Source organism: Microchirus variegatus, assembly GCF_963457635.1.
Source record: "Microchirus variegatus genome assembly, chromosome: 5".
Lineage (NCBI taxonomy): Eukaryota > Metazoa > Chordata > Actinopteri > Pleuronectiformes > Soleidae > Microchirus > Microchirus variegatus.
Genome location: NC_139806.1, coordinates 2693603 through 2718617, shown reverse-complemented (window position 1 = coordinate 2718617; position 25015 = coordinate 2693603). Strand labels below are relative to the sequence as shown.

Sequence of the window (25015 nt, the reverse complement as noted above, 5' to 3'; positions counted from 1 at the left end):
ATATGGCTGCGTATCCAATTACATCTCTCGCTAAGCTACTGACATGAGCCACTGTATCTGTCGTTTTTTTTTTTTTTTTCATTTCATACCTTTATTTACCTATGATAAGAGATTTGCTGAGCTTGTACGTTCTTATTCAGCACCGCCACACTTAAGACTTCTACAGTTACACGGTCAGCGGCCAAGTACAACAGCAGCTTTGTACTGGAGCCTCCGAGCCGCGGCTCCGACACGTGTGGACGCGTAGAAAGTTGGACTTAAATACGCCTGTTTGCATGATTCAGTAACTTCTCTTGATCTTCACTGCGACACTACCGTTCAAAAGTTTGGGCTGGCTTAGAAATGAACTAATTTTTGAGGGAAAAACATTTTTTAAATGAATATAACATTAAATGAATCAGAAATACACTCTATACATTGCTAATGTGCACTCTTAGAGATAAGGGTTCCAAAAGGTAAAAAGTTTCTATCTGGAGCCAAAAAGGGTTCTCCTATGAGGACAAGCCGTAGAACCTTATATGGTTCTACTTAGCGCTTATATTTCTAAGAGTGTGGTCAACGACTATTCTAGCTGCAAATGTCTGGTTTTTAATGGAATATGTACATAGGTGTATTGAGGCCCATTTCAAGTGTTCTAATGTACATACACATACACTCTTAGAAATAAGGGTTCCAAAAGGGTCCTTCTACTAGGGCTGAGGTTCTACCTGGAACCAATTTCTTGTTAACACTAATGCTTCCAGTAAGAACCATTTTGATCCAGATAACCCTTTAAAACCCCTTTCCTGAATAAAAAAAGGGTTCTTGGTGGAACCCTCCAAAAGGGTTAAAAAGGTTCTACCTGGAGCCAAAAAGGGTTCTGCTATAAGGACAGGCTGAAGAATCTTATATGGTTCTTCTTTGCTTGCCTCGTTCCATGCTTGAAAATCCACAGGAAACTACTTGTAAACAGGATATAACGGCATATTTAAGCACATATTTAATGCTGGACAATTCACACAAGATTAGTATTACCCGGGGTAATTTTTCCTGCCCTTTTTATGCCAGGTAAAAGTCGCCGTAATTAGGGCAGAACAGTTGAAATTGAAATTATATCGAAATCGCAAAATACGGCCTTTGAAATTTGGAAATTGCAGTATTTGTTGGAGCCAAAATGTGTCAAAATATCATTTTAGATCCATTATTGTCTTGATCTGTACACATCTTACTCTACAGACTGAAGAGAACAATGAAAATTAAACTGAGTAAAAAAAAGCACCATTCCCTCTTTGCAATCACAATTCCTGTCAAAATAATCGCAAATAGATATTTATTCAAAATCGTTCAGCCTTAGCCGTAATCTTTACTGACAGTGTCCGGTAACGAAAATGTTACCGGAAGAAAGGGTTTTTCAAGGGTTCTTGGTAACACTAATGGTAACACCATAATGGTTCCAGTAAGAACCATCCAGAGAACCCTTTAAAGGTCACATAGAGTGGTCCTGTTGCACATAAATGTTAGTTATGGAGGTCTACTTACATATATTAACTTGTTTTTATGGTCAAAAACCTCCTAGTTTCTGTAAAATAGCCGATAGAAATCCTCTTTTCTGACAGTGATTTTTCGCTGCGAGATTTCAGAGTGAACTTTCACCCCCAGAAGACAGAGTCTTGTGATTGGCCAGTACTATCCAGCACATCCGTTCTCAGAAGCGCAGCGCCCTCCTCTGGAACGGCGGATGCACTGCTCCTCATTATCAAAACATTGTCAGACCCAGAGTCAGAAGACACTGTCGCTCGTGAAACACCTCCACAACGGACGTTATTCTTCTTCTGCGGTTCAATGTACGTAACCGGATGTGCCCGGACTACCGCCCGGAGCAGGACGATCGGTTGTTCAGGAGAACCGCTGCTTACGTAACTATTACGGGATTTTCAGTGATCTCGTTGAGCCCCGAGATTACAATAAAACACAACGTTCTCAGCAATGGCTGAACTGTTTGTTTCGAACCGTCAGGCTTCATAAACAAGGTAATGACGCAGATACACACCAAAAAAAACAGCGATAATAGGAACTTCCGGTCTAGTTCCGCTTTAAAACCCCTTTTCCTGAATAAAGGGTTTTAAAAGGGCCAAAAAGGGTTCTCCTATGAGGACAAGCCTAAGAACCTTATATGGTTCATGGTTAAAACTGCTAGCTTAAGTGACGCTAACTCGTCTCACCGGCAGTGGATGAAGTCGGGGACCGGGTTGTGGACGCTGAAGGAGGCCGCGTCCAGGTCCCTGCAGATCTCCACGTTGTCTCCGGCCATGATTCGGACCGCCGCCTTGTTCTCGTCGTCAAAGACCTGCCTCTGCATCGAGGCGCACAGCAGCAGCATGAAGTCATCTGACACACAAGAGCACAGACATCATGTCATAAATATATATATACACACATATACTGTATGAAGCTGCTGTGTTTGACTTGAACACCTACAGATGAGGAAGGACGGACTGGGCCTGGTGTGGAAATCTGGCAGATAAAGCCACTTGACCACGTTGGAGTCCGTGAAAGAGCTGGGGAACCTCCAGGGATAGTCTGAAAAAAGAAAACGGGCACAATTAACACGTCTTAACGAGTTTCTTTATCGAAGCACGACGATAAAGGACAAAGGTACAAAGAGCACCGACCTTTACAGGCCGCCGGCGGGATCCCGATACAGACAAAATACTGGAAGGTGAGCATGCAGGCCAGGAAGCAGCAGTACTTGGGCCAGATCTCTGCGATGGCTTTCCTCCTCCGCCGGTACATGACGGCTATCAACGCCACGGCGTGAAGCATGGCGTAGAAGTCCATGCGCTGGCCGATGACGTTGACCCCTAACAGCAGGCAGGTCTGCGCGTTTGAAACACACGAGTCAACATTCGATATCGTAACACGAGCGTATCGACCCGCGTTAGCCTTGAAAGGTCGTTAAATCGAGATAAATAACTATGGTTTTTTTATAATTAAGTTTTTACATGCTTGCCCTTTTCCCAAATAAACATTTCCAGAAAGAAAACAAGACCTTGATGACTTTATATGTCGATTTTATACTCGCTTGCCTACTTTCTTGTTGAGACTGTACTGCACCTGTTGTTGTGTTCGGTAGAAAGGTTTATTTTAATAAAAGCACGATTGAATGAGAATGTAGAATTCACAGTAAAATGTGTTTTACTGACAAAAAATCTTTCAAAAACATGACGTTTTTTATTTGCTTTTCTTGATATTTTACGTACTTTAAGATGCTTTTGTGCAATTTTGGGAAGATTCTACAATTCTAGTCTGAGCTTTAGCTTTAAAATCTGGAAAATAGCATTTAAAAACTTCCTGCTTTCAAGAGGGATTTTTAAGAAATATTTCTGAGGAATAAAACAAAGCCATGACATTTATATTGCAGGTGTAAAACCAACACCAGTTTGACGCCAATCAGTGAAATCTCACTTAAAATTTGAGCCAAATTTTGACCCCTTACACATGGATCTGGGTTTGAGTCCGTTCCAGGTTTTTTACTGCATTCCTTTGTCCTCTCTTTTCCCTTTTCAATCTGTCCATCTGTTCAACAAGTAAGGCAAAGATGCCCTGATAATATCTAGTGCTGGGTGCGTTAAGGCATTAATGTTTCCATGGCGACCAACCAGAAAAACACGAGCGTGACGTCATGTTAACGTGACTCCCCGATTGTTAAAATGAGTCTCTAAAGTAACGCTAAACTTTAAAAACAGAGACACACATACGCAGTACACAGATACGCTGGTTATTTGTAGAGCTGCTCTTTTCCTTTAATAAACAGATCGCTCCAGTTCCACTGTAAGCGCTTACAGTGGAACTGGAGCGATCTGTTTATTAAAGGAAAAGAGCAGCTAACGCAGCTAACACAGCTAACACAGCTAACAGGTAAACGGCGCCTGGACTCCGGTGCCGCGGCACATAAACATGACGTCACAGCGCTTCTTTTTCTGGTCAGTCGTTATGGAAACGCGTTGTGCGCTAGCGTCGACGCCGTTCACGTGCCCAGCACTAAAGCTATCACATTTCACATCCAACCCCTTGACCTTTCACGACCAAACTCTGCGTCCGTCCGCACCTCGAGTCCAAACTTGTAGAAAAAGTAGTTGATGAAGTATTTGATGAAGCTGACGATGCCGATGTCCAGGTGCTGCCGCGTGACGTCGTGGAAGATGATGCGCGCGGCCGGCGGCGACAGCTTGTTCCTCAGTCTGAAATATTCCTGGTGGCGGTAGATGGTCACCTCGAAGGCCAGGATGGCCAACATCAAGAGGTTGTTCTGAACGCACGGAAAAGGACTTTTACATATTAGGTTTTTGTTTTATAGTCATCTTTATTTGATCCACTATTTGCCTGCGTACCACTGGTGGTACACGTGCCTCGGTTTGAGAACCATGGGGGTTATAGCGCATTATAGATAGTGGGGAAAGAGAAATAGAACATGAAATACATTATATACACTAAAAAAATGGCATATGAGTTATGTTCTATATATGTACACACTTTCAAATAACATGAGCTAATGAATGAACTTATTACATATGGGCCGTACCAAGTTACGTTTTTTAACTTAATATAGAGCAGAAAAACATTTATATAATAATGCACGTCAAAAAATTTTTTTGTTATTGTGATGTTCTTTTTATATTTTTGTTTCCAACATTAATATAAATATAGTACATGTTATTATTACACTACCGTTCAAAAGTCTGGGGTCACCTATACCATTTTTTGTGTTTTCCATTAAAAGTCACACTTTTATTCATCAAAAGAGTTGCAAAATGAATAGAAAATATCGTCAAGACATTGACAAGATTAGAAATAATGATTTTTTTTTCAAAATAATAATTTTGCCCTTTTGTCAAAGAACCTGCAAAACTGTTTTCAGCTGTGCTAACATCATTGCACAAGGGTTTTCAAGGGTTTTCTAATCATCCGATAGCCTTCTAACGCCATTAGCAAACACAATGTACCATTAGAACACTCTTAGAAATAAGGGTTCCAAAAGGGTTCTTCTACAAGGGCTGAGGTTCTACCTGGAACCATTTGCTTCAAGGGTTCTTGGTAACGCTAATGGTTCCAGTAAGAACCATTTTGATCCAGATAACCCTTTAAAACCCCTTTCCTGAATAAAGGGTTTTAAACGGGTTCTTGGTGGAACCCTCCAAAAGGGTTCTCCTATGAGGACAAGCCAAAGAACCTTAGATGGTTCTACTTAGCACTTTTGTGTACCGCTATGTACATATTCCATTAAAAACCAGACGTTTGCAGCTAGAATAGTCGTTTACCACATTAACGATGTATAGAGAGTATTTATGATTGAAGAAAAAGTGCTTTTCCTTCAAAAACATGACCCCAAACTTTTGAACGCTAGTGTAGATCAATTTGTGTTATTGTCTGATTTTTACAAATAGCATGTTGTAGAATTGAAGCGACAGTGTTTAAACGTTAAATCTCTTACCCTGAGGTAACCCAGCAGGTCATCAGCCTTGTTCAAGCCCACCCAGTTGGCTGGATCCACGAGTCCATCATACAGCAGCGACTCCTTTAGCTCCTCCTCCTGGACGCTGGAGTATCTCTCTGACTGCGGACGGAAAAGACTGACTGTTATGTGTGTCTCTGTAACAACGGGCGTCACACACACATCTACACAATTTGCGTTTTTCGTGCCCCCCCCCCCCCCACACGGGCAAATATTTACCAACGAGCAGTTCATGGAGTAAGACGGAGGGTCTATGGACTTCAGCTGGTACAACATTTTACACACAATGATGACACACGTCCACACAGTGCAAACACTGGAGGCGAGCGGCCGATACTGGCTGTAAGGCAGCGCGAAGGCCCACGACGCCAGGAACACAAAGTTGAACAAAGACACCTGCGAGGGACACAAAGCAGACGGGGAAGAGAAAAACACAAGCTCAACGTAAAGAACTCATCTGTTCTCCACGGTGGACGAGACCCGACTTTGTCATTGTACAGCCTTTGTGAAGAGTCTTCAACAGTTAAAGGGTCGGTGAGTAAAATCTTGTTGAAGTTTTTTTTAATTTAGCAGAAATCAGTAATCAACAAATACTGCAATTTTCAAATTTCAAAGGCCGTATTGCCACTTCGATATTATTTCAATTTCAACTGTTCTGCCCTAATTATGGCGACTTTTACCTGGCATGAAAAAGGGCGGGAAAAATGACCCCGGGTAATACTAATCTTGTGCGAATTGTCCAGCATTAAATATGTGCTTAAATATGCCGTTATATCCTGTTTACAAGTAGTTTCCCGTGGATTTTCAAGCAAAGTGCTAAGTAGAACCATATAAGGTTCTTCGGCTTGTGCTCATAGGAGAACCATTTTTGGCTCCAGGTAGAACCTTTTTTTTTAATTCAGGAAAGGGGTTTTAAAGGGTTCTCTGGATCGAAATGGTTCTTACTGGAACCATTAGTGTTACCAAGAACCCTTTAAAAAAAGCCTTTCTTCGGGAAAGAGTTTTTCAGAAGCAAATGGTTCCACGTTAGAACCTCAGCCCTTGTAGAAGAACCCTTTTGGAACCCTTATTTCTAAGAGTGTATGTTGATGTGGAGCAATCTTCCGCAACATGTTAGACACGCCCCTTCCCTGTAAGACACGCCCCTTCACTGTTTAACACACCCCTTGATTGTCCACTTTTAAAACGCATCTTAAAACCCATTTTTAGTCTTTGGCTTTCGACCCAGTATGAGACTATTACTATATTTGTGTTGTTTTTTTATATTTTCTACAGTATTATTTATTGTTTTATTGTTTGTTCTTAGGTACATTAGGTCACACGTTTATTTATCTCTGATGTATATCACTTTGTTTCAGCTGCTGTTGTTTTTAAAGTGCCTTATAAATAAAGTTGGATTGGATTGGATGTGCGTCTGCACTTGTGATATCAATAAAGGATAAAGGGATCCTGGGAGTGATTTTACGCCAATTTACGCCTCCCAATCGTGGTCGTTTTACTGGTCATTAATATTACAGATATTACAGATGAGTCCTGTGGTAAAAGGACATTACTCCACTTCACCATGTCAAACCAATCCCGTCCAAAACTGGGCTATAGACGTACTTTTTCTGTGTACAATCACCTGATTTGTTGAATCAGAATGACAGAGCCCACAATTTTGGCCCAAAAATGGACAAATTAAGCATATTTTTTTGAGTTAAAATTAGAATTGGTTTCATTTACACAAAGACCAATTACTTCCGTATTTAACCTGAACCTTCTTCAACGTCGACATCCCTCTGATTTCAAGCCCAACTCCCTCTCACTTCCCTGCCCATAAAACTGGAACTGAAAGCTCAGGGTCAACTATAAATAAAATACAACTATAAAAAGCAGATTTGTGTAGGAATCTAATCGTCTGAGTCTGTGGAACTTTCCCAAACTAAACCACTCAGTTTGATTTTGCCCCACGATATTATCCGAGTAGTCTGATGGGAAACAAGAGAATTGTGGTCGAGTTCTCGTTGGTTCAAGTTTTCAAGCCTCGGTATGAAAACATGTTCACACGCCTCGTACCCACACAGACATCCGGACGCCTCACACTTTCACCACCTGAGTCAAATCAGAGCCAAACAGGAAGCGCAAACATCACAAACTCTCTGTCTTGGAGCCGTCGTACCTCTTGGACTGAGACCAGGACGATGTAGCAGGACACGATCTTGATGACGTGGATCTCCAGCAGCCACCAGATGAACAGCTGCAGCTTGTGGAAATACTCCAAGAACTTGAGGAAGAGCACGGTCAGGCGGTCGACCACCAGATGCCACTTGTTCTTCAGATCTAAAGAGACACAGGGAGGGGGGGGGGGGATACAAACCAGGTACTGGATTTTTTTTTGAAGAGGCTTTAACAGGTTTAACATCACAATCACAGTAATGTGTACGCAGTATAAACACCGTTATCCCAACTTGTTTTGGAGTGACGTCGAGACTGGAACGGGCAGACGATATGACATAAAACATGTCATTATTGTGGATTATTATTATTATTATTGTTACAACACATTTACTGTTCTTAGCATTAAGCATTAGCAATTCATTATTGTGGTGTACCTCACGGTAACCACAGTGATCCCAAACACATTCATTTCCAGACTTAAAAAAGATGAAATGAACACCATGAGAGTTAAATCTTGATTGTTTGAGTTTGTTAGTTGAAAGATAATGAACTAAAAGCTAAATTATGATGCCTTTTTTATTACCGTTTGACCAAATTATCACAAAATCATGGCGATCACCTTGTCTATGTCGATACACTCCCATTCAAAAGTTTGGGGTGACTTAGAAATGTCCATATTTTTGAAGGAAAAGTACTTTTTTTCAATGACTATAACATTAAAATAATCATAAATACACTCTATACATTGTTAATGTGGTAAACGACTATTCTAGCTGCAAACGTCTGGTTTTTAATGGAATATGTACATAGGTGTATAGAGGCACATTTCCACTGTTCTAATGGTACATTGTGTTTGCTAATGGTGTTAGAAGACTATTGAATGATTAGAAAACCCTTGTGCAATGATGTTAGCACAGCTGTAAAATCATTATTTCTAATCTTGTCAATGTCTTGACTATATTTTCTATCCATTTTGCAACTCTTTTGATGAATAAAAGTGTGACTTTTAATGGAAAACACAACTAAACTTGAATAGGTGACCCCAAACTTTTGAATGCTAGTGCTTGAATCCACACAAAAAGAATCAATAAAGGAGTGTTTTACTTGTCTTTTTCCTCATACACCACACGGATATTGGAAATATTCCCAAAAATCACGATTAACGAGCAAATTCCAAACTTTAACGACCTGAGAATAAAGACTGTAATATCTGGGTTTTATATTCTCACAAAGGATATTAAAAATAAAGGCTTCTGCCACAGTTGAGGTGGTGGCGGGTGTGTGTTTTCACCTAAGACAGATTATCTCAGCCTTCAATAGAGGCCTCATTGTTTAGATTATACACTGTGAGAGCGCATATAGAGCTTTGTATGGCCTGCAGCTCATTATAAATGGAGAGGCTCTGCAGGGTTAGGTTTTATCACCTATTTTATTCTCTGTGTATATAAACAACAGTTTAATTTAGGGGCCCGTGCGACTGTCTGTGTAAACACGCTAATGGCACAGCGTTGGTTTGGCGTTTGCAGGGAGACGTAATGGGTGTGAAAAGTGATCCGGGAGCTGTGCGACGTGTCGAGAGGAGAAACCCTCGCACAAGTGGGCCGATAAATCCCGCCAGCGCCGACTGCGCTCGGAAAGATTGAGCGGCTGCCTGGAGTGAAAACAGGCAGCAGATGCTCCGGCGGCTTCTGTAACAGAAGCCTCGGCCTTTAGAAGTCTGTGTGCGACATACGTCTTCCGAGGAGACAGAGGAGCTACGGATGAAAGTGATGCGACACAGGGACGTCCCAGCGATCTGGTTTTTACGCGTTAATAGACTCTGGAAAACAACAACAGGGTCGCACGAGACAGCGTTAAGTGTTTAAAACGCAATGTAATCGGGGGCCTAATGACTGTGTATATATAACGCAGGATGACACGTCTGCGCTTCCGCTCATAAATTAAAACCACGCTAGTCCGCATCCGGGCGCCGGTGGAGCCAGAGTCCAGATTTCAGTCGTTATCGCAGCATCAAAATCCCCTTTTCCAGGGGAAATGACCTCTAATATGTGTGGTTTGTCACTTCCACCATCAACAAAATGTGCACTTCTCGCTACTGTAACGCCTATAGACCGTTTGTGATATCTAGAAAATTCAAAAAAACTATGAGCTGGCGATCTGTCCAACCGTGTGATTGGCACATCACCTCCCACGTGTGGAGGATAAAGTGGTAGAAGACGGATGGACGGATGTCCAGCTTCATTTTTCGCAGTAAAATCCACTTTTGAAACCTTTCATTGTAACTTCTTGGGTGTTTTCGGGGCAATGTGCTGCTGGCTCACTTTACTCGCGCCGTGTGCTTCTTCTGCCTCACTTACATTGAATTTTTTTTTACATTTCTACAGCCATTATATCAAAATAAATCCAGGCGACCCGATTATCATGACGGTCTTAAAAGTCCTCTCGGGTTCCTGGTAATCTGGAAAGTCCTTATTTTGGCGAGTAGGTGCTTCTTTAGGTGAAAGTTTGGGGTCCAGGCAAAGTTTTTCCCTGGGTAATTTCTATGAGAAACTTACTAGGAAAGTTACTGGGTAATATGTTGTTTCATTTATCATTTAATATTCTGTATATTTTGCATAAATAATCAGCTATATTTTATTAAAAGTGCAGCATTTTTGTCTAAAACAAATGCATCAGAATGGAAGAACAATGCTGCATTAAATGGGAATTCATTAGTTAAATTCAGACTTGATGATGACTTTTTTTTGCCTGCTCTTGACTCAAAGACAGAGCACACACAGGGGAAGTAGTTTTATAATTATTGGAGATTGGCTGCAATTTTCCATCTGCATCTTCACTGAGATGAATGATGAGATGGGGGCGGAGCCAGGGCGTTTGGCCAGATTTAATCACTTTGTGTTTAAGTGATTAAAGGATTAATCAACGAGTGGCTGAGCAGACACTCTTTTCCCTGTCAGATCAATCATTTCAGTCTAAAGAAACTCTTTCCTCTGTGTTTTTTTTATAAATGATCAATAACTTGCGTGTGGGACCTTCAGCGTTTCATCGTCAGTACCTGAGCTCTGCTCGGTGCTGGGCTCCGGCTCGGTCCCGGTGCCGGTGCCCGCACTGCAGTGATGGCTCTCCTCCGAGCTGGACTGCCGCAGGTCGGGTACGCTCCCGGTCTTCTCGCCAGCGGCGTCGGCGTCGTCCATCACCACCACCAGCGTCTGCTCGTCCTCAGGCTCCGGCTTCTCCCGCTCTGGCTCTCGGGGCAGCGCCGCGTCCACCGAGCTGGCGCTGAGCATGGTGAGGTCGGCCAGGCTGCCGTCCTGGTGCACCAGTCTAAAGACGGGCGACAGAGTGTTAGCACACGGACACGCACAATGACAGTGGCAGTCAGCTGTATTTCTATACCTGTGAGGACTTTGAGTGATTAGATTAAGGCAAAAAAGTCAAATTAAGGAGGATTTTTTCACACAAACTCAAACTTTTCCAATATGATCTTTTACTTTTGGTAAAAAACGCCTCCAAAACACTGCGGCGACAGGACGAAGAGGCCGCGGCACGGTCAGAGGAACCGTGAAAAATGATCGTTGATCATTCGGATTAAATTTGTTATTTCTAAAAGCGAACGTATTTATTGATCGTAAAAAAACGTTTAAAGTTTTATTTCTCAAACAAATGTTTGAGCCTGAAAATGTTCATTCTTGTCAGAGAAAACAATCTAAAGTGTGTGGTGAGGGGTTTTACAGCCTTAAAACATGTCATAATTATAAAAAACATTATATATTACTACTTTGCAGATTTTGCACATTTGACAGGTTATTTTTAGAACGTAACCCCAAAATAAACGAGGGACCACTGTAGTTCATTACTCCAGGCCTGTGTGTGGTGCTGTAACGCTGCCACAGATAATACACACACAAAAAAAAACTTCGAAAGACGCAAAATTCAAGAAGTCAAAAAGATTCTTTGTGGATAAAAAGTCGATTTTATTTTTTTGGATTCTCCTAAAATTGCTATCTTCACCGTGTAAGGTTAAAGTCCTGAATAAAAACATTTAGTGGATTCAAATATTCTGTATATGTATAAATATACTCATTTTTACAAGTGTTAATGTGTGTAGGTGTTGTTAAAGCTTCAGATTGATGATTGTGGATTCGGACTTTGGTTTTTCTGACGGCAGAAGAAGAAGAAAAAGCCTCTAAAGAGTTTGATAATTTGCTATTTCTGCACGACTGTCGATTTACATATAACAATATAATTCTCGTCGTGTTTTACTCACTGAGTCCAGTGTGTGAAAAATAAAGAAATTGAGGTCAATTTTGACGACAATCCTGTCCTCACAAGTACGTAAATACAGGACACGCATGGGAATAAAAAAGGTTCTGATGCAAACGTAAGGATGGCGTTTTTCAGCTTTGTGAACGTCAGGCATTGATATGAAAAAAGCAGTGCACACATTCCTTCTGCATTCTTTCCTATTGTTTCTGTTGTTATTTTTTAATTTTAAAACGGGAGGCATTAATTAACCCTTAGGATTCAGTCTCAGGCAACAATGGGCAACAGTCGGGTTTTTTTGGGGCAATGTCGCGATCCAGCGGTTACACTTACGTGCTCTGTGGAGCGGGGATTTTTTGCTTGATGCTGCTCAGAACGTCACACAGTTACAGAACATTGACGTTAGTTAGTTACACAGAAGAAAAACCAAGAAAAAATGAACACAAACACTCCAAAAATATCCAGATATCAACTGACATGAAGAATCCTGTGGTTTAGTGGGAGGGGAGTTGGGGGGGGGTGGGGGGGGTTTGGGGGGGAGGGGGACGAGCTTTGTCGGGAAGGGAGGGTGTCTCAGGAGTTCATCGCACAGAGGGGGAGTGAGGGTTGTTGGCTCTCGGATTGAATCATGCTGGAGAAAGACACGTCTCGCAAAAGGCCGCAGTTTGTCAAACTACTGCAGAGAAGAAGGAAAAGAGGGGCTGGATACAGGAAGTGATCGAATCGAAGAGGACGAGAGGGTTAAGGTTAGGGTTACAAGCAAAACAACACAATTAATACACGGAGGGGAGGGGGAAGAAAGAGCGTCATTCCTGTTAGTGAAGTGTCAAAAAAAACCAGAGGAATTTAAGGATTCCAGGCGTTCACTGGTGAAAGGTCAAAAGGTCAAGAGGTCAAGAGGTCAAGAGGGAGACATTAATAATCCCGGGGAGGAAGTGGTGGATGATGCCACAGAAAAGCGAAGTTTACCAACCTGTCCATGATCAGAGCGAGTCGCCCGCTGACTTTAGCGTGGCTGCGAGAGGGAAATGTGAGAGTGTGCAGAGGAGAGAGAGAGACAGATGAGGGCGGAGCAGATACGGCGGCGGCGGCCGAGCGAGTAGAGCAAGCGGCAACGAGACGACCCAGTGACACAGAGGAGCTGCGCGGGAACGCATGTGACGGACGGTTCGTCGGGATGTGGACGTGATTTCGTCGACGATGAAATTTTTCGTTGACGCCACTTTTTTTCATGACGATAACGAGACGGTGACGAGATAAACGTGACTCTTTGATGACGAAAACATGACGAGACTTGTGTGAGTTTTCGTTGACGAGACGAGAATGGACGAACATGTCAGTGGGTGTGGTCTGTCAGACGTTTGAAACGCATGACATTTTGTTTTTTCAGCCAATCACCTGACGGTCACGGAGAAAGCACATGGCTACTTAATATGCACGTACCCCGCTACTGCTTCTGCAGTGTGTGTGTGTGTGTGTGTGTGTGTGTGTGTGTGTGTGTGTGTGTGTGTGTGCGTTCACCGTTGAATGACGATGGATAAGGAATCCCACAGAGGGACTGAACTGCGTCTGTACTTCTTCTAACCCGACACTTATGTAAGTGGACTTGTTAGCATTTTAAGCTAGCGATCTTTATGCTAACGTGTTAGCAAACAACAAACAGATGGATTATTTAGCAGCAGAAAGAAAGCAGGACATGACAATAACTGGACACAGAAGTTAGTAGTAGTGGCTAAAGTTAACTTTCGTCGACGAAAACTGTACTAAAACTATCACATATAGAAGTGACTAAAATGTGACTAAAACTAATAAGCATTTTCGTCCAAAAGACTAAGACTAAATCTAAGATGGTTGTCAAAAACAACACTGGACACAACGTGCTGACGCAGCTCAAAGGCGCCATATGTAAGAATGTGGCCAAAAACAGTTACTACATTCAAATTCAAAATACCGAGGTCTTTTAGGTTTCGTTTTCTGACATAACTGGCAACCCCGTGGTTGCTCGGCAGCAGAGACTCTACTGACTGCAATGATTAGTAGACGGCGCCACCTGCCAAAACATGATTTCAAAACATAAACATGATTTGCAGTCTGTAAAATATTTTTTTTTAATGCAAATATTTTGTCTGTACTGTTGTTGTTGGTGAGTTCAGTTTGTTATATGAACATTATTCCTGAGTCTCTGTGACATATAAGAAGGATTTTATGATTTATTACATAATGCACCTTTAAAGTAGACATATTAGACCCTCTTTCTCCAAGTTAACCCAGTTCCCTGGTGTCCTTAATGAACATGTCTGTGACATGCTTTGGTCAAAATACCTTAAGGATAAAGCACCATAGCAGTTCAATCACCCTGCCAAAACGTCACTGAGGCTAACGGCAGCTAACAGCAGTTAGCATTTGGAAAAGCCATCATTTGCCGACTCTAGGCGGCACATTGCCGTCATATATAAAATGTAAATCCTCTGAGGCTGGAAGTTTGCGTAGAACTCTGTGTATATATGTGTGTGTGTGTACATATATATATATACGTATACGTATATATATATATGTATATATATAACGTGTTTAAAATGTTGAAAACCTGCAAAAAAAAGGTGAGCAAGTAAAACGTACGACTGAACTCCAATCAGATTCCTTTCCATTTGAACTTCAAGGCACGAAAGGAAGATCTGAAACAAAGGCTCTGTGTGTGTGTGTGTGTGTGTGTGTGTGTGTCTGTGTGTGTGTGTGTGTGTGTGTGTGTGTGTGTGTGTGTGTGTGTCACCTGTAGATCGTGCTCTGCTCTTTGGCCACCACGGCCTGCAGGTCGGTGAGCTGGAGGAAGCGGTCGTGGAAGTAGTGCAGGTGGAGAATGCACACCAGCAGGAAGGAGGTGGGGATGAAGATCCTGGTGAAGAGCTGGGACACGGTGAACTGCTCCAGACCCAGATCCATCAAGCTGCACGGGCCCATGCACGTCAGTTTTAATGATAGACGAGACCTACACTACCGTTCGAAAGTTTGGGCTTACTTCGAAATGTCCTTATTGTTGAAGGCAAAGCACTTTTTTTTTCAAAGAATATAACATTAAATGAATCATAAATACACTCTATACATTGTTAATGTGGTAAACTACTATTCTAGCTGCAAACGTCTGGTTTTTAATGGAATATGTACATAGGTGTATAGAGGCCCATTTCCACTGTTCTATTGGTTTGCTAATCGCGTTGGATGATTAGAAAACCCTTGAAAACAGTTTTATTTTGAATAAAAATCATTATTTCTAGTCTTGTCAATGTCTTGACTATATTTTCTATTCATTTTGCAACTCTTTGGATGAACAAAATTTGTATAGGTGAGCCCAAACCTTTAAACGGTAGTGTACGTATTGGTTTTAATTAGCAGTATTGGTGTCTGATGATTCCCTTGTGGCGACGTATTGACGAAGTATTGATTTTATGTTTTTCCTGGTGAAAATCCCTGACAAAGGATCTGTGCTCACCTCTGTTCGTCCATGCCTAACATGTTGGACCAGAAACCCACCGAGCCTCGGAACTGGAAGGTGTAAACCAGCGTGAGTACCAGCATGGTGTACATCACCACCGACATCCAGAAGTACTTCAGGATCCTCCTCCACCACTCGTAGTGCACCTGGAGAAAGGAAAAAGGAAACACACGTGTTTTACATACGTACGTACGCTGTGAATAAATAGGGAACAGCTTTTATGAATCAACCTAAACGAGGGAGGCATCTGGATTTAGGGCCGCTTTAATGCGGCGGTAGAGGATATAAAAAACAGTCGAGAATACTCTGTGGATTACGAGCCTGCTGTACGCAAACTTTACGACGCCTATAGAAGTGTCAGCACCTTCTGTTTTTGGGGGGAAATTGGATTTGGAGATTTGACAGTGGTCCCACCAACGTGCATACTAAGGGCGCTTTCACACCACTAGTTCGATTCTTTGATCCGCACCAGGCAATACAATTGTTATTATGTAACATATGACTCCAGTGTGGTCCGCTATCACACCAGCAAACGGACCGATTGACGTTTCATCAATGTGTTTATATCTTCCGGTAGAAAAGCGCCAAATTTGACTCACTACAGCAACACGTTCGCACATTGCTACTTGCTCTGATCTTCGTTTATTACATTCTCTGTATTGGCCATTTTTGGCAAAACTATCCAATGAGACGCGCTATTTTCATGAATGTGGTCGTGCTAACTATGAGACGAAGATTGCTCCAATGACCTACAAGGTACGCTATGTCCATGGCATTTACTGCAGAATATGGTTTGGACTCGAGTTTGCGTTCTCACCAGAGGGACCGCACCAGAGTCTGACATTTGGTGCGGAGTCAAGCAGACCGAGACCACCTCTTTTTAGTGGTCTCGGTCTGCTTGATTTGGTGCGGACCCGAGTGCGATTGATGCTTTCACACCAAAGAAAACGAAACCAACTAGAGTTTTTGGTTCGAATGGATCGTTTGGTGCGCAACAACTGCTGGTTGGTGTGAAAGCGCCCTTAGTCAGTTTTCTCTTGTGTGTTTTTGGTACCTGGTAGAGTGCCACGCAGGAGAGGAACATCATCATGTAGATGATCTTGTACATGACGATGGTTCCCTCGAAGCTGACGAAGAAGAACATGCCGCCGCAGATGTAGATCCAGTATTTGACCAGCATGGCCATGACCATGCTGCCCAGGACGTGCATGATGTCCTGCTCGCCTTGGTCTTCAGAGTCCTCCTCCTCTATAAAACACCAGCAGCCAATCAGAGAAGTGTTTTCTAGTTCCTGTTTTTCCTGTGCTCCTTTTGCTTTTTGTTGTAATTAATAAATTAAAGCTGCAACTAGCGATTATTTTCCCAATCGATGAATCGTTTGGTCCATAAAATGTCCAAAAAACGTTGATTGGTGTTTGTCAAACGTGGAAATTACGATGTTGAGTGATTTCTTTGTTTATGTGGAGCAAAGAAACAAAGAAAACATTCACATTTAAGAAGCTGAAACACTCAAACCGATTATCAAAATAGTCGACGATTCATTTAGTAATCAATTTATAATTGATTAAACGTTTCAGCTCTAAAATAAATTGTGAAAATTATCTGTATCTTGTATCTTGTAGCATTTTTCTGGATTTGACGATAACTCAGAGCACCAGTAAGTCATTTGGGCTTAAGACACGTCCACCTGTGAACCGTTAGACGAGGAATCAAACTTTGTAAGCTTCTACTGAGAAGACGATGAGCGGTACACTCTCAGAAAAGGGTTCCAAAATGGTCCTTCTACAAGAGCTGAGGTTCTACCTGGAACCATTTGCTTCTGAAAAACCCTTTCCCGAACCATATTGGTAACACTAATGGTTCCAGTAAGAACCATTCTGATCCAGAGAACCCTTTAAACCCCCTTTTCAGAATAAAGGGTTTTAAAAGGGTTCTTGAGGGTGGAACCCTCCAAAAAGGGTTCTCCTATGAGGACAAGCCAAAGAAACTTATATGGTTCGACTTTTATTTCTTAGAGTGTACCCACAACACAGGTTTATCCTGCGTCTTTCTTACTGGCAAATCTGTATTTGGTGGTAATATATATATAATACCATTAACCCCCAAAAAATGACCTTTTATTCACAACGACAATCTTGGAGAATAAGATTCCCCGGCTTACCCTTCTTCTCCTGGTCCTCCACGTAAACGTCTGAGAGGCCGGCGCTGTCGTCCTTTTGTTTCTCCCATCGCTCGGTGAGCGTTTGTCTCAGCAGCAGCCAGAAGCTCAGCAGACACAGGACCTACACACACACACACACACACACACACACACACACACACACACAAACACAAACACACAAACACAAACACATGAGGGACAACAGACCGAACGACAAATCATTTGCATCACAATTGAGACACAATTTGTTCATACACTGAATCGGAACGTCTGCATTGAGTCGTCTAAACTATCAGCGTGTCAGTGCGACGTCCATCTACGACTTTAAATAAACTTTGAAATACAGTTTTGCACCAGAAGACGTACGAGGTGCGGTGATTTAAATATGAAAGGGATGAGCGTATGAAACTATCATTTCAGACACTTTTAGGTCAGCTTCAGTCGCTGCCAACATGAAAGGACTGAACTGCGTCCAAAATATGTCCAAATACTAGAAACTGTTTGTCATACTTTCAACAGTCAATAGTCTGTGACTTTGCTTTGCTCTCGTTCCAATGCGGCAATCGTCACAATTTAAAGTAGACATATTTATACCCTGTTTCTACAAGTGAACCTAGTTCCCTGGTGTCCTAATGAACATGTCTGTGACATGCTTTGGTCAAAATACCAAAATAAAGCACGAAGCACCACAGCAGTTCAATCACTCTGCCAAAACAGCCCTGTTCACAACGCTCACTTTTGAGTGCCTGTCTCTTTAAATATGCAAATGAGACCCAGGAAACTACATCAGCGTCACTGAGGCTAACGGCAGCTAACAGCAGTTAGCATTTGGAAAAGCGAACATTTGTCGACTCTAGCCGGCACATTGCCGTCGTATATGAAATGTAAATCCTCTGAGGCTGGAAGTTTGTGTAGAACTCTGTGCTGCACTGTGCAGCGGAGAATAGAACACGGATACTTTCGCCTGCAATCTCACGTATTTTAGGGACAAAGCGGAGCTCTGCGAGACAATTCCAGTAATTTAGCGCATTGTGACGTCCCAGTGAGTGCGGACGTCAACATCGCGTGTATTATCTCCTGTACTTAGACTGAGGAGGATCACAAAAACCTGTTTCAGGAAATGACATCAGACACAGAGGCTACTGGGAGCTAACAGCAGTTAGCATTTGGCAAAGTGATCATTTGCAGGCTCCAGCAGGCACATTATCGTCGTCATATATAACATGTATCCACTGGACAGATAAATCCTCTGATGCTGGAAGTTTGTGTAGAACTCTGCGCTGCACTGTGGAGCCAAGAAGAGAACTTTTCGCGGACTTCCGGTTTTTCGGATACCGTTGCCCTTGCCAGCACTCTCTTTTAGCGACTAATCAAAGGCTCTGTGAGACAACAATTCCAGGAATTTAGCGCATTGCTTACTTATACTGAGGCATGACTGAGTCATCTTTTTGTCATACTTTGCCGACTCATAGGGCCACCAGAGTCCCAAATATAAGTATTAAAACGATTAGTCGATTTTGCGTAATACGTCCCCTTTAAGACGCACAAACCTTGGACGAGAGCGAGTGGAAGGGGTTCTCCTTCCGCACAAAGAACCCCGAGACCTCTTGCATGCCCTTGAAGCTCCAGATGTACTGCAGGACGATCAGCAGGTTGCCGTAGGCGACCATGAAGGGCGACGACAGCATGGCGTAGCGCCGCCGGTCCCTCACCATCCACAGCATGCAGGACCAGATCAGGAAGACGAACGTGAGCCAGCTGACGTACGTGATGCTCCACGCCTGAGGAGGGAAAAACAAACGCCGCATGAATAATAAATAAGCGAGTATGAGAAGTGACCTTTTTGGGCATTTGGGCTCAAAACGACATTATTTATTAATTTGTGTTTTTTTCTCCTCTGTTTCCACAGATTCATCAGACCACATATTAAACGTCAGCGTGTGTGAACAGGATTATTCAGTTTTATTACTTTCCTTTTTTTAACCATTCAAGCATTCTTTTGGCATGGGGATTTTCCATGATGGTTTTGGGGGCAGCCAGTGTGGTTTTTAAAGAAGAACAAAATCAAGTTTAGATCTCTGTGCAGTCTATATTCAAATTAAATTAAATTAAAGTCCCTTTTTGTTTGTATGGAACATGAGGAAATCGAAAGTTATGCAACTTTTAACAAAAAAAAGAAGAGGGAGGGGGAAAAAGATAGAAAATCTTAATTTTATTAATCAGAGCTGAACCGACTCTCCACTATTTCTTTATTTTCATGATTTCCAACTTCTTTAAAAATCACATTAAGGCCCAGTGACAACGTTAAGCATGCATTATTGGAAATAATACATCTTGACCATATTATAAATTGTATTATACTGCGCAATAAGGAAGGTTTAAGCACTGCAGTTTTAATATAAAGCAAGATAAACTTGTTAAACAGGAAGCAACAGTGCTTCAACTGAGCTTGTTTTTATTTGCAGCTGCTGTGAAAAACTTCTGCTCAATCAGATGCAGACGTTTTTTACACAACACTTACAACTGTTATCGATTTGATTTAATGATTAATATGCGTATGTTGCAATAATCTGAGTTTCCAAGTCATCTTCGAAATCAAAACAAGATTCTGTTATTTTTCAAACTATGATTCATGCAGGAATGTTGAGCTGGAATCAGACGCTCCTTTTATCATATTAAAATAAGTGTCCACGCTGACACAGTCGTTCCACTACTAAAGCAAGAGAATGGGTTCAGTGCTTTGCTCAAGGGCATCGTGGTCAAAAGTTGATGAAGGAAAGCAGTGATATTTTGGTGTTTACTGACCAAACGGATGGATTTTTCCAGCAACTATGTGGCTTTAAACTTGTCCAGATTAGAGTTATTTTGCTGCTTTTGCGGTAAACTATAAAACTATAAATACATGCTGGGTAAAAGCAGACACGTCTCCATTAGTATTGTCTAAAAAAAAAAAAGTAGGATCTGTGATTGTTGGGGTCAGTTTATAAACACACAAACAAAAAACGCAGCATAAACAAGTTTCTGTATCGCCGTAGTTAGCGTGTTAGCGGTGGTTCACAGCGTCAATATTAATGCACATTAACGCATGACGCGTTTACGCGACTGACCGGAAAAAGACGCGTGTGAGGTCATGTTTACGTGCCATGGCAGCGGAGTCCAGGCACGTTTTCCAGTTAGCTCCGTTAGCTGTGTTAGCTCCTTTAGCGGAAAAGAGCAGTGCTACAAATAACCAGCGTACCTTTGTACTGCGTATGTGTGCTTCTGTTTTTAAAGTTTAGCGTTACTTAAGAGACTCAGTTTAACAATCGGGAGTCACGTGAACATGACGTCACGTGAGTCTTTTTTGACATGGAAACGTTAGTGTGCATTAACGTTGGTGCCGTTAACGGCGTTAACACCACCTGTGGGACAAAACTCACCATCATGGCGATGAGAGCGCAGATGTAGCTCTGTTTCATGATGAAATGGAAGACTTTGACCATGGCGCTCACTCCTCGTTGCTTTATGCCGTCCTCGCTTCCCTCAGACTTCTCTTCTCCGCCGCCGCCGCTGCCGTCCAGCGCCGAATCCTCCGGCGGCAAACACACCTCGTACACACTTTCGTCCTTCTTCTCTGGTTGGACACACAAAACACAAGCCTTGAATAGTGGTTATAGAGCCATCGGTACACTCTTAGAAATAAAAGTGCAGAGTCAGCAGGGGCGGTGTGGAGAAAAAAAAGGCCCGCACCAGATGAGGGGCACCTTCTATAATTGCAATGCCTTGACATTAGGAAGCTGCGTTTTTTTCCCCTATAATCATAAATATACCAACTAATATGTCAGGCCACTCATCGGTTTATGGGCTGTATTCATAAATAAAAGATTAAAAAAAGTGACAATTGTGGTTATCTATGGTGCCCTGGGAGGACAAAACAGTCAGGGACAAGCACACGAGATCCCAAGAGGCAGCAGATCAAAGCCGCTTTTAAGCTAGCAAAGACAACGGAACCATGGGAATTGGCCGGATTCCACTTCCTATCCGGAGGATACTACTAAAACTGAAGTAATTATTATTATTATTATTATTATTATTATTATTAATAATCTTAACATGTTATTTACTTTACACACTTATTGTGATGTCTAAGTGTGGATTTAGGGTGTGCAGTGAACTCTGACGGCTTAAAACCGGCACTTTTGCAGAAGTTTTTCCTGCCAACATGGCGGAGTCGACTCAACCGAGTCACATGACGTCTGCAAGCTCTATACTCGCGGTCGACACATCAGACAAAAACACTAAAAACTTAAAAACACTTCCAATAATGCAACAACAAGCTGTTTCTTGTGTTAAGACACACAGACACACACAACCCTGCCAGGAAAAAAAAATATGTCTTCACATTATCCAAACTCCACACGCCCACTTTGTAATAACAGCGGCTTGTTTCTTAAACGTCGTAACCTTCAGGCCAAAAAAAGAATGACTTAACAAACCTGATCCAGAATCATGGAAGAGAGCAAAACCACCATTATGTTTTATTCTGCTCTGGTAGTTGTGTTATCATTATTTATATAGTAATAAAGCAGCGTTTTTATGATGCAGTTCTGTGCTTCTTGACTCATTGATGACATAAACGGCTATTTCTTGTGACTACGGCAAACAGATTAACCTCTTGACAGTAAACAATAACAAAAAACACCATAACTGTGGCAGTAAATTGACAATTTTCATCTTCTTATACAACGTCGACTTTCACGAGACTGGAACAAAAAAAACAAGCTTTAATTCATCAACTGGGCTTAAAAGTTAGCGAACACGTTGTTAAATGACGTTTAACAAGACGGAGGAGGTTCCTCAGCTCACCTGTGCCATCGTTGGGCTGGTCCATTTTATACTGGGGGGTGGAGTACAAGTCCAGGCAGACCGGTCCATTCTCGGTGGTGACGAACTCGAAGGACGTCCCGTTTGACGTGGGCACGGCCTGGGGAAACGACATTTTCAACAAACGTCACGTTTGAGTGTCGCGGGATTAAACCACTGCACAGAATTCTGCCTCACAAAGACGATTATTATTATTCTGCCCTTCAATTATTCACCAACTGGATATTAAGCAGTTGAGCTTCTATTTCTTAATCACAGAAGCTGCTTTGTGAAAACACTTTGTGACTTTGTGAGGCAGAAAAAGCTTTTCTTTTTCCCTTTGATTTTCACACTGCACATGTTTTTGTTTATTTTATTATGTACCCATATGTGTATTTAAAAACTTTGCAGTGGATGTTTTATTCCTCCCATCTATCCCTTTGTAATCCCTTTATTACAAAACTAATGTGAGGCTTTAGCGTCGTTCACAGCCATTTTACTATGAAATTCCCTCTCTGTGTTAACTTAATGAGACCCTGCAGACAGGAGAGAGGCATAACTGTACCCAAAAGACTGTTCAACTTTTACAATTCTTCTTCTTCTTCTTCGGAGGCGTCTTTTCTAATTAGCGTCAGTGACTTTGCGGCTGAACAATTAGACATTTTAAAGTAACGCAATAAGCAAAAACGCAAAAGCTGCGATTTAATCAGATCGTCAATGGATGAACAAACTACAAAAGTAGTTACGGACTGTTTTGACGATCAAATAATCGGTTGAACTTCCTTCTAATCAGATTTACAACTCAAAGTTAGAGCAACCCCTGACATTGAATTCCACGATGGTCTGCTAAGGCCGTAGTCTGACTAAGATGGGTCTGACTATACTGTACATGCTGGGGAGAAAATCCATTTATCGGCCGATGGATCGAACCGCGGTTCTGTATGTTTTGTACCTGCCGTCCCGAAGAAAGATAACGCCGCCGCCGTATGATTTCCACGAACAGTACAGCACTTTTATGCGCCATCTACCTCGGGTCATAAGACCAAGAACGACAAGTCCGACTCCAGTCCGACTAAGCGTATACATGCAGGAGTAATCGGACTATCGATCGCACTATCCAGTTGTGTTAGCCCGACTAAGACGGGACCGTATCTATGTTCCCCGGGTCCTATGTTCCCCGGGTCCTATGTTCCCCGGGTCCTATGTTCCCCGGGTCCTATGTTCCCCGGGTCCTATGTATCCCGCATTGTATGAGACAGGGGAACATAGGACCCTTTCTCTAAAAAAGGGTTCTATGTTCCCCGCTGTTCACCCAAAAGGACCCGGGGAACATAGGAGGCTACCCCTTACCCTAACCCCTAACCCTAATCCTTTACCCTGGAGCTCCACACCCAGGCTTCCACAAAGTGGGGAACATAGGACCCTTTTTTTAAAAACAAGGGGAACATAGGTAGGACCCCACTAAGACTAGCTTGATTATAGTTGTGACATTAAGGAAAACCAAATTATTGCCTTAGTCCGACAAAAACCAGACTTATAACATGCATGTAAACGCACAAACGGTCCTACATTTGTCTAACAATACAACAGTCGTAGACATAGCACTGTTCTAGTTCTGTCCGTGGACATGTTGCTTATGTCGCGTACCTTCTCCAATGCGCGTAGCTCGCAAGCTAACAATAGCTCCAGGTGGGGTCGTACCTATGTTCCCTGGGTCCTATGTTCCCCGTTTTTCCAAAAAAAGTCCTATGTTCCCCACTTTGTATGTGACAGGGGAACATAGGACCCTTTTTTGAAAATGGGTAGGGTTAGGGTTAGGTTTAGAGAAAGGGTCCTATGTTCCCCAGTCACATACAAATCGGGGAACATAGGACCCGGGGAACATAGGTACGGTCCCCTCCAGGTCCCTTTCCAAGTCGCTCGCCAAAGGTTTCAAATAATCGAGCTAACAAACTCAGAGGTGTCCCACCCCCTTCTGACACTACTACTGCTAACTGGACGCCAATATTTCGTAAATGTTTGGGAAAAACTAGCTCGTCCACACCTAGTTTGAGTGGTATCGCTAACAATGACTAGCCCAAGATATGTTTCCATGGACTTCATAAGTCATCCTAGCCTCTGTAGTAATCTTATATATATAGTTTTTATTCTATCTTAATTTACACCATTAACTAATTGATTATCCTTATCGATTGTTATTACCTTTTATGTTTTATTTTGCTATATTACTTATCGATTATAATTCATTTTGATTACTATAGAGGAGGAGGGCCTAGCATAGACTATAGATGCTTTATCCCTCTTCCTGCACCTGTTATTATCTATTGTGTATCGCATTATATATTATGTATTTTTTTGTTGTGCAAAAAAATAAACAAACAATTACAACCTCCGACTTATACGAGGCGGCGCATCCTTTGCTCTCGCTTCGTACCGTATTTAGCTTACGCGGCTTACTGCCGCTACATTCTATGACGATCAAGCTAATAATAATAATAATAATGCATTATATTTGAATGCGCCTTTCAAGACGCTCAAGGTAATAGCGGCGGCGTTGCGTTGTGTGCAGTGTGAAAAGCACTTTGCGGAGACTCCTTCTTGAGGTACA

The 25015-nt window shown here is 42.2% G+C and overlaps 1 protein-coding gene across 1 annotated transcript in view; it reads right to left on the bottom strand.

Annotated features, from left to right (window-relative positions):
* Nucleotides 1–25015, bottom strand: part of piezo2b (piezo-type mechanosensitive ion channel component 2b) — a gene marked incomplete at both ends in the record, with an annotated part of 103142 nt that overhangs the window by 37805 nt on the left and 40322 nt on the right. The window contains 15 exons of the mRNA XM_083888982.1: nt 2202–2367; nt 2458–2559; nt 2652–2856; nt 4088–4288; nt 5471–5593; nt 5711–5887; nt 7653–7813; nt 10707–10975; nt 14685–14858; nt 15402–15550; nt 16459–16652; nt 17566–17686; nt 19116–19346; nt 20985–21178; nt 22411–22528. Of these exons, the coding sequence (XP_083745108.1) occupies nt 2202–2367; nt 2458–2559; nt 2652–2856; nt 4088–4288; nt 5471–5593; nt 5711–5887; nt 7653–7813; nt 10707–10975; nt 14685–14858; nt 15402–15550; nt 16459–16652; nt 17566–17686; nt 19116–19346; nt 20985–21178; nt 22411–22528 (2585 nt within the window). The remainder of the gene's footprint in view (nt 1–2201; nt 2368–2457; nt 2560–2651; nt 2857–4087; nt 4289–5470; nt 5594–5710; nt 5888–7652; nt 7814–10706; nt 10976–14684; nt 14859–15401; nt 15551–16458; nt 16653–17565; nt 17687–19115; nt 19347–20984; nt 21179–22410; nt 22529–25015) is intronic.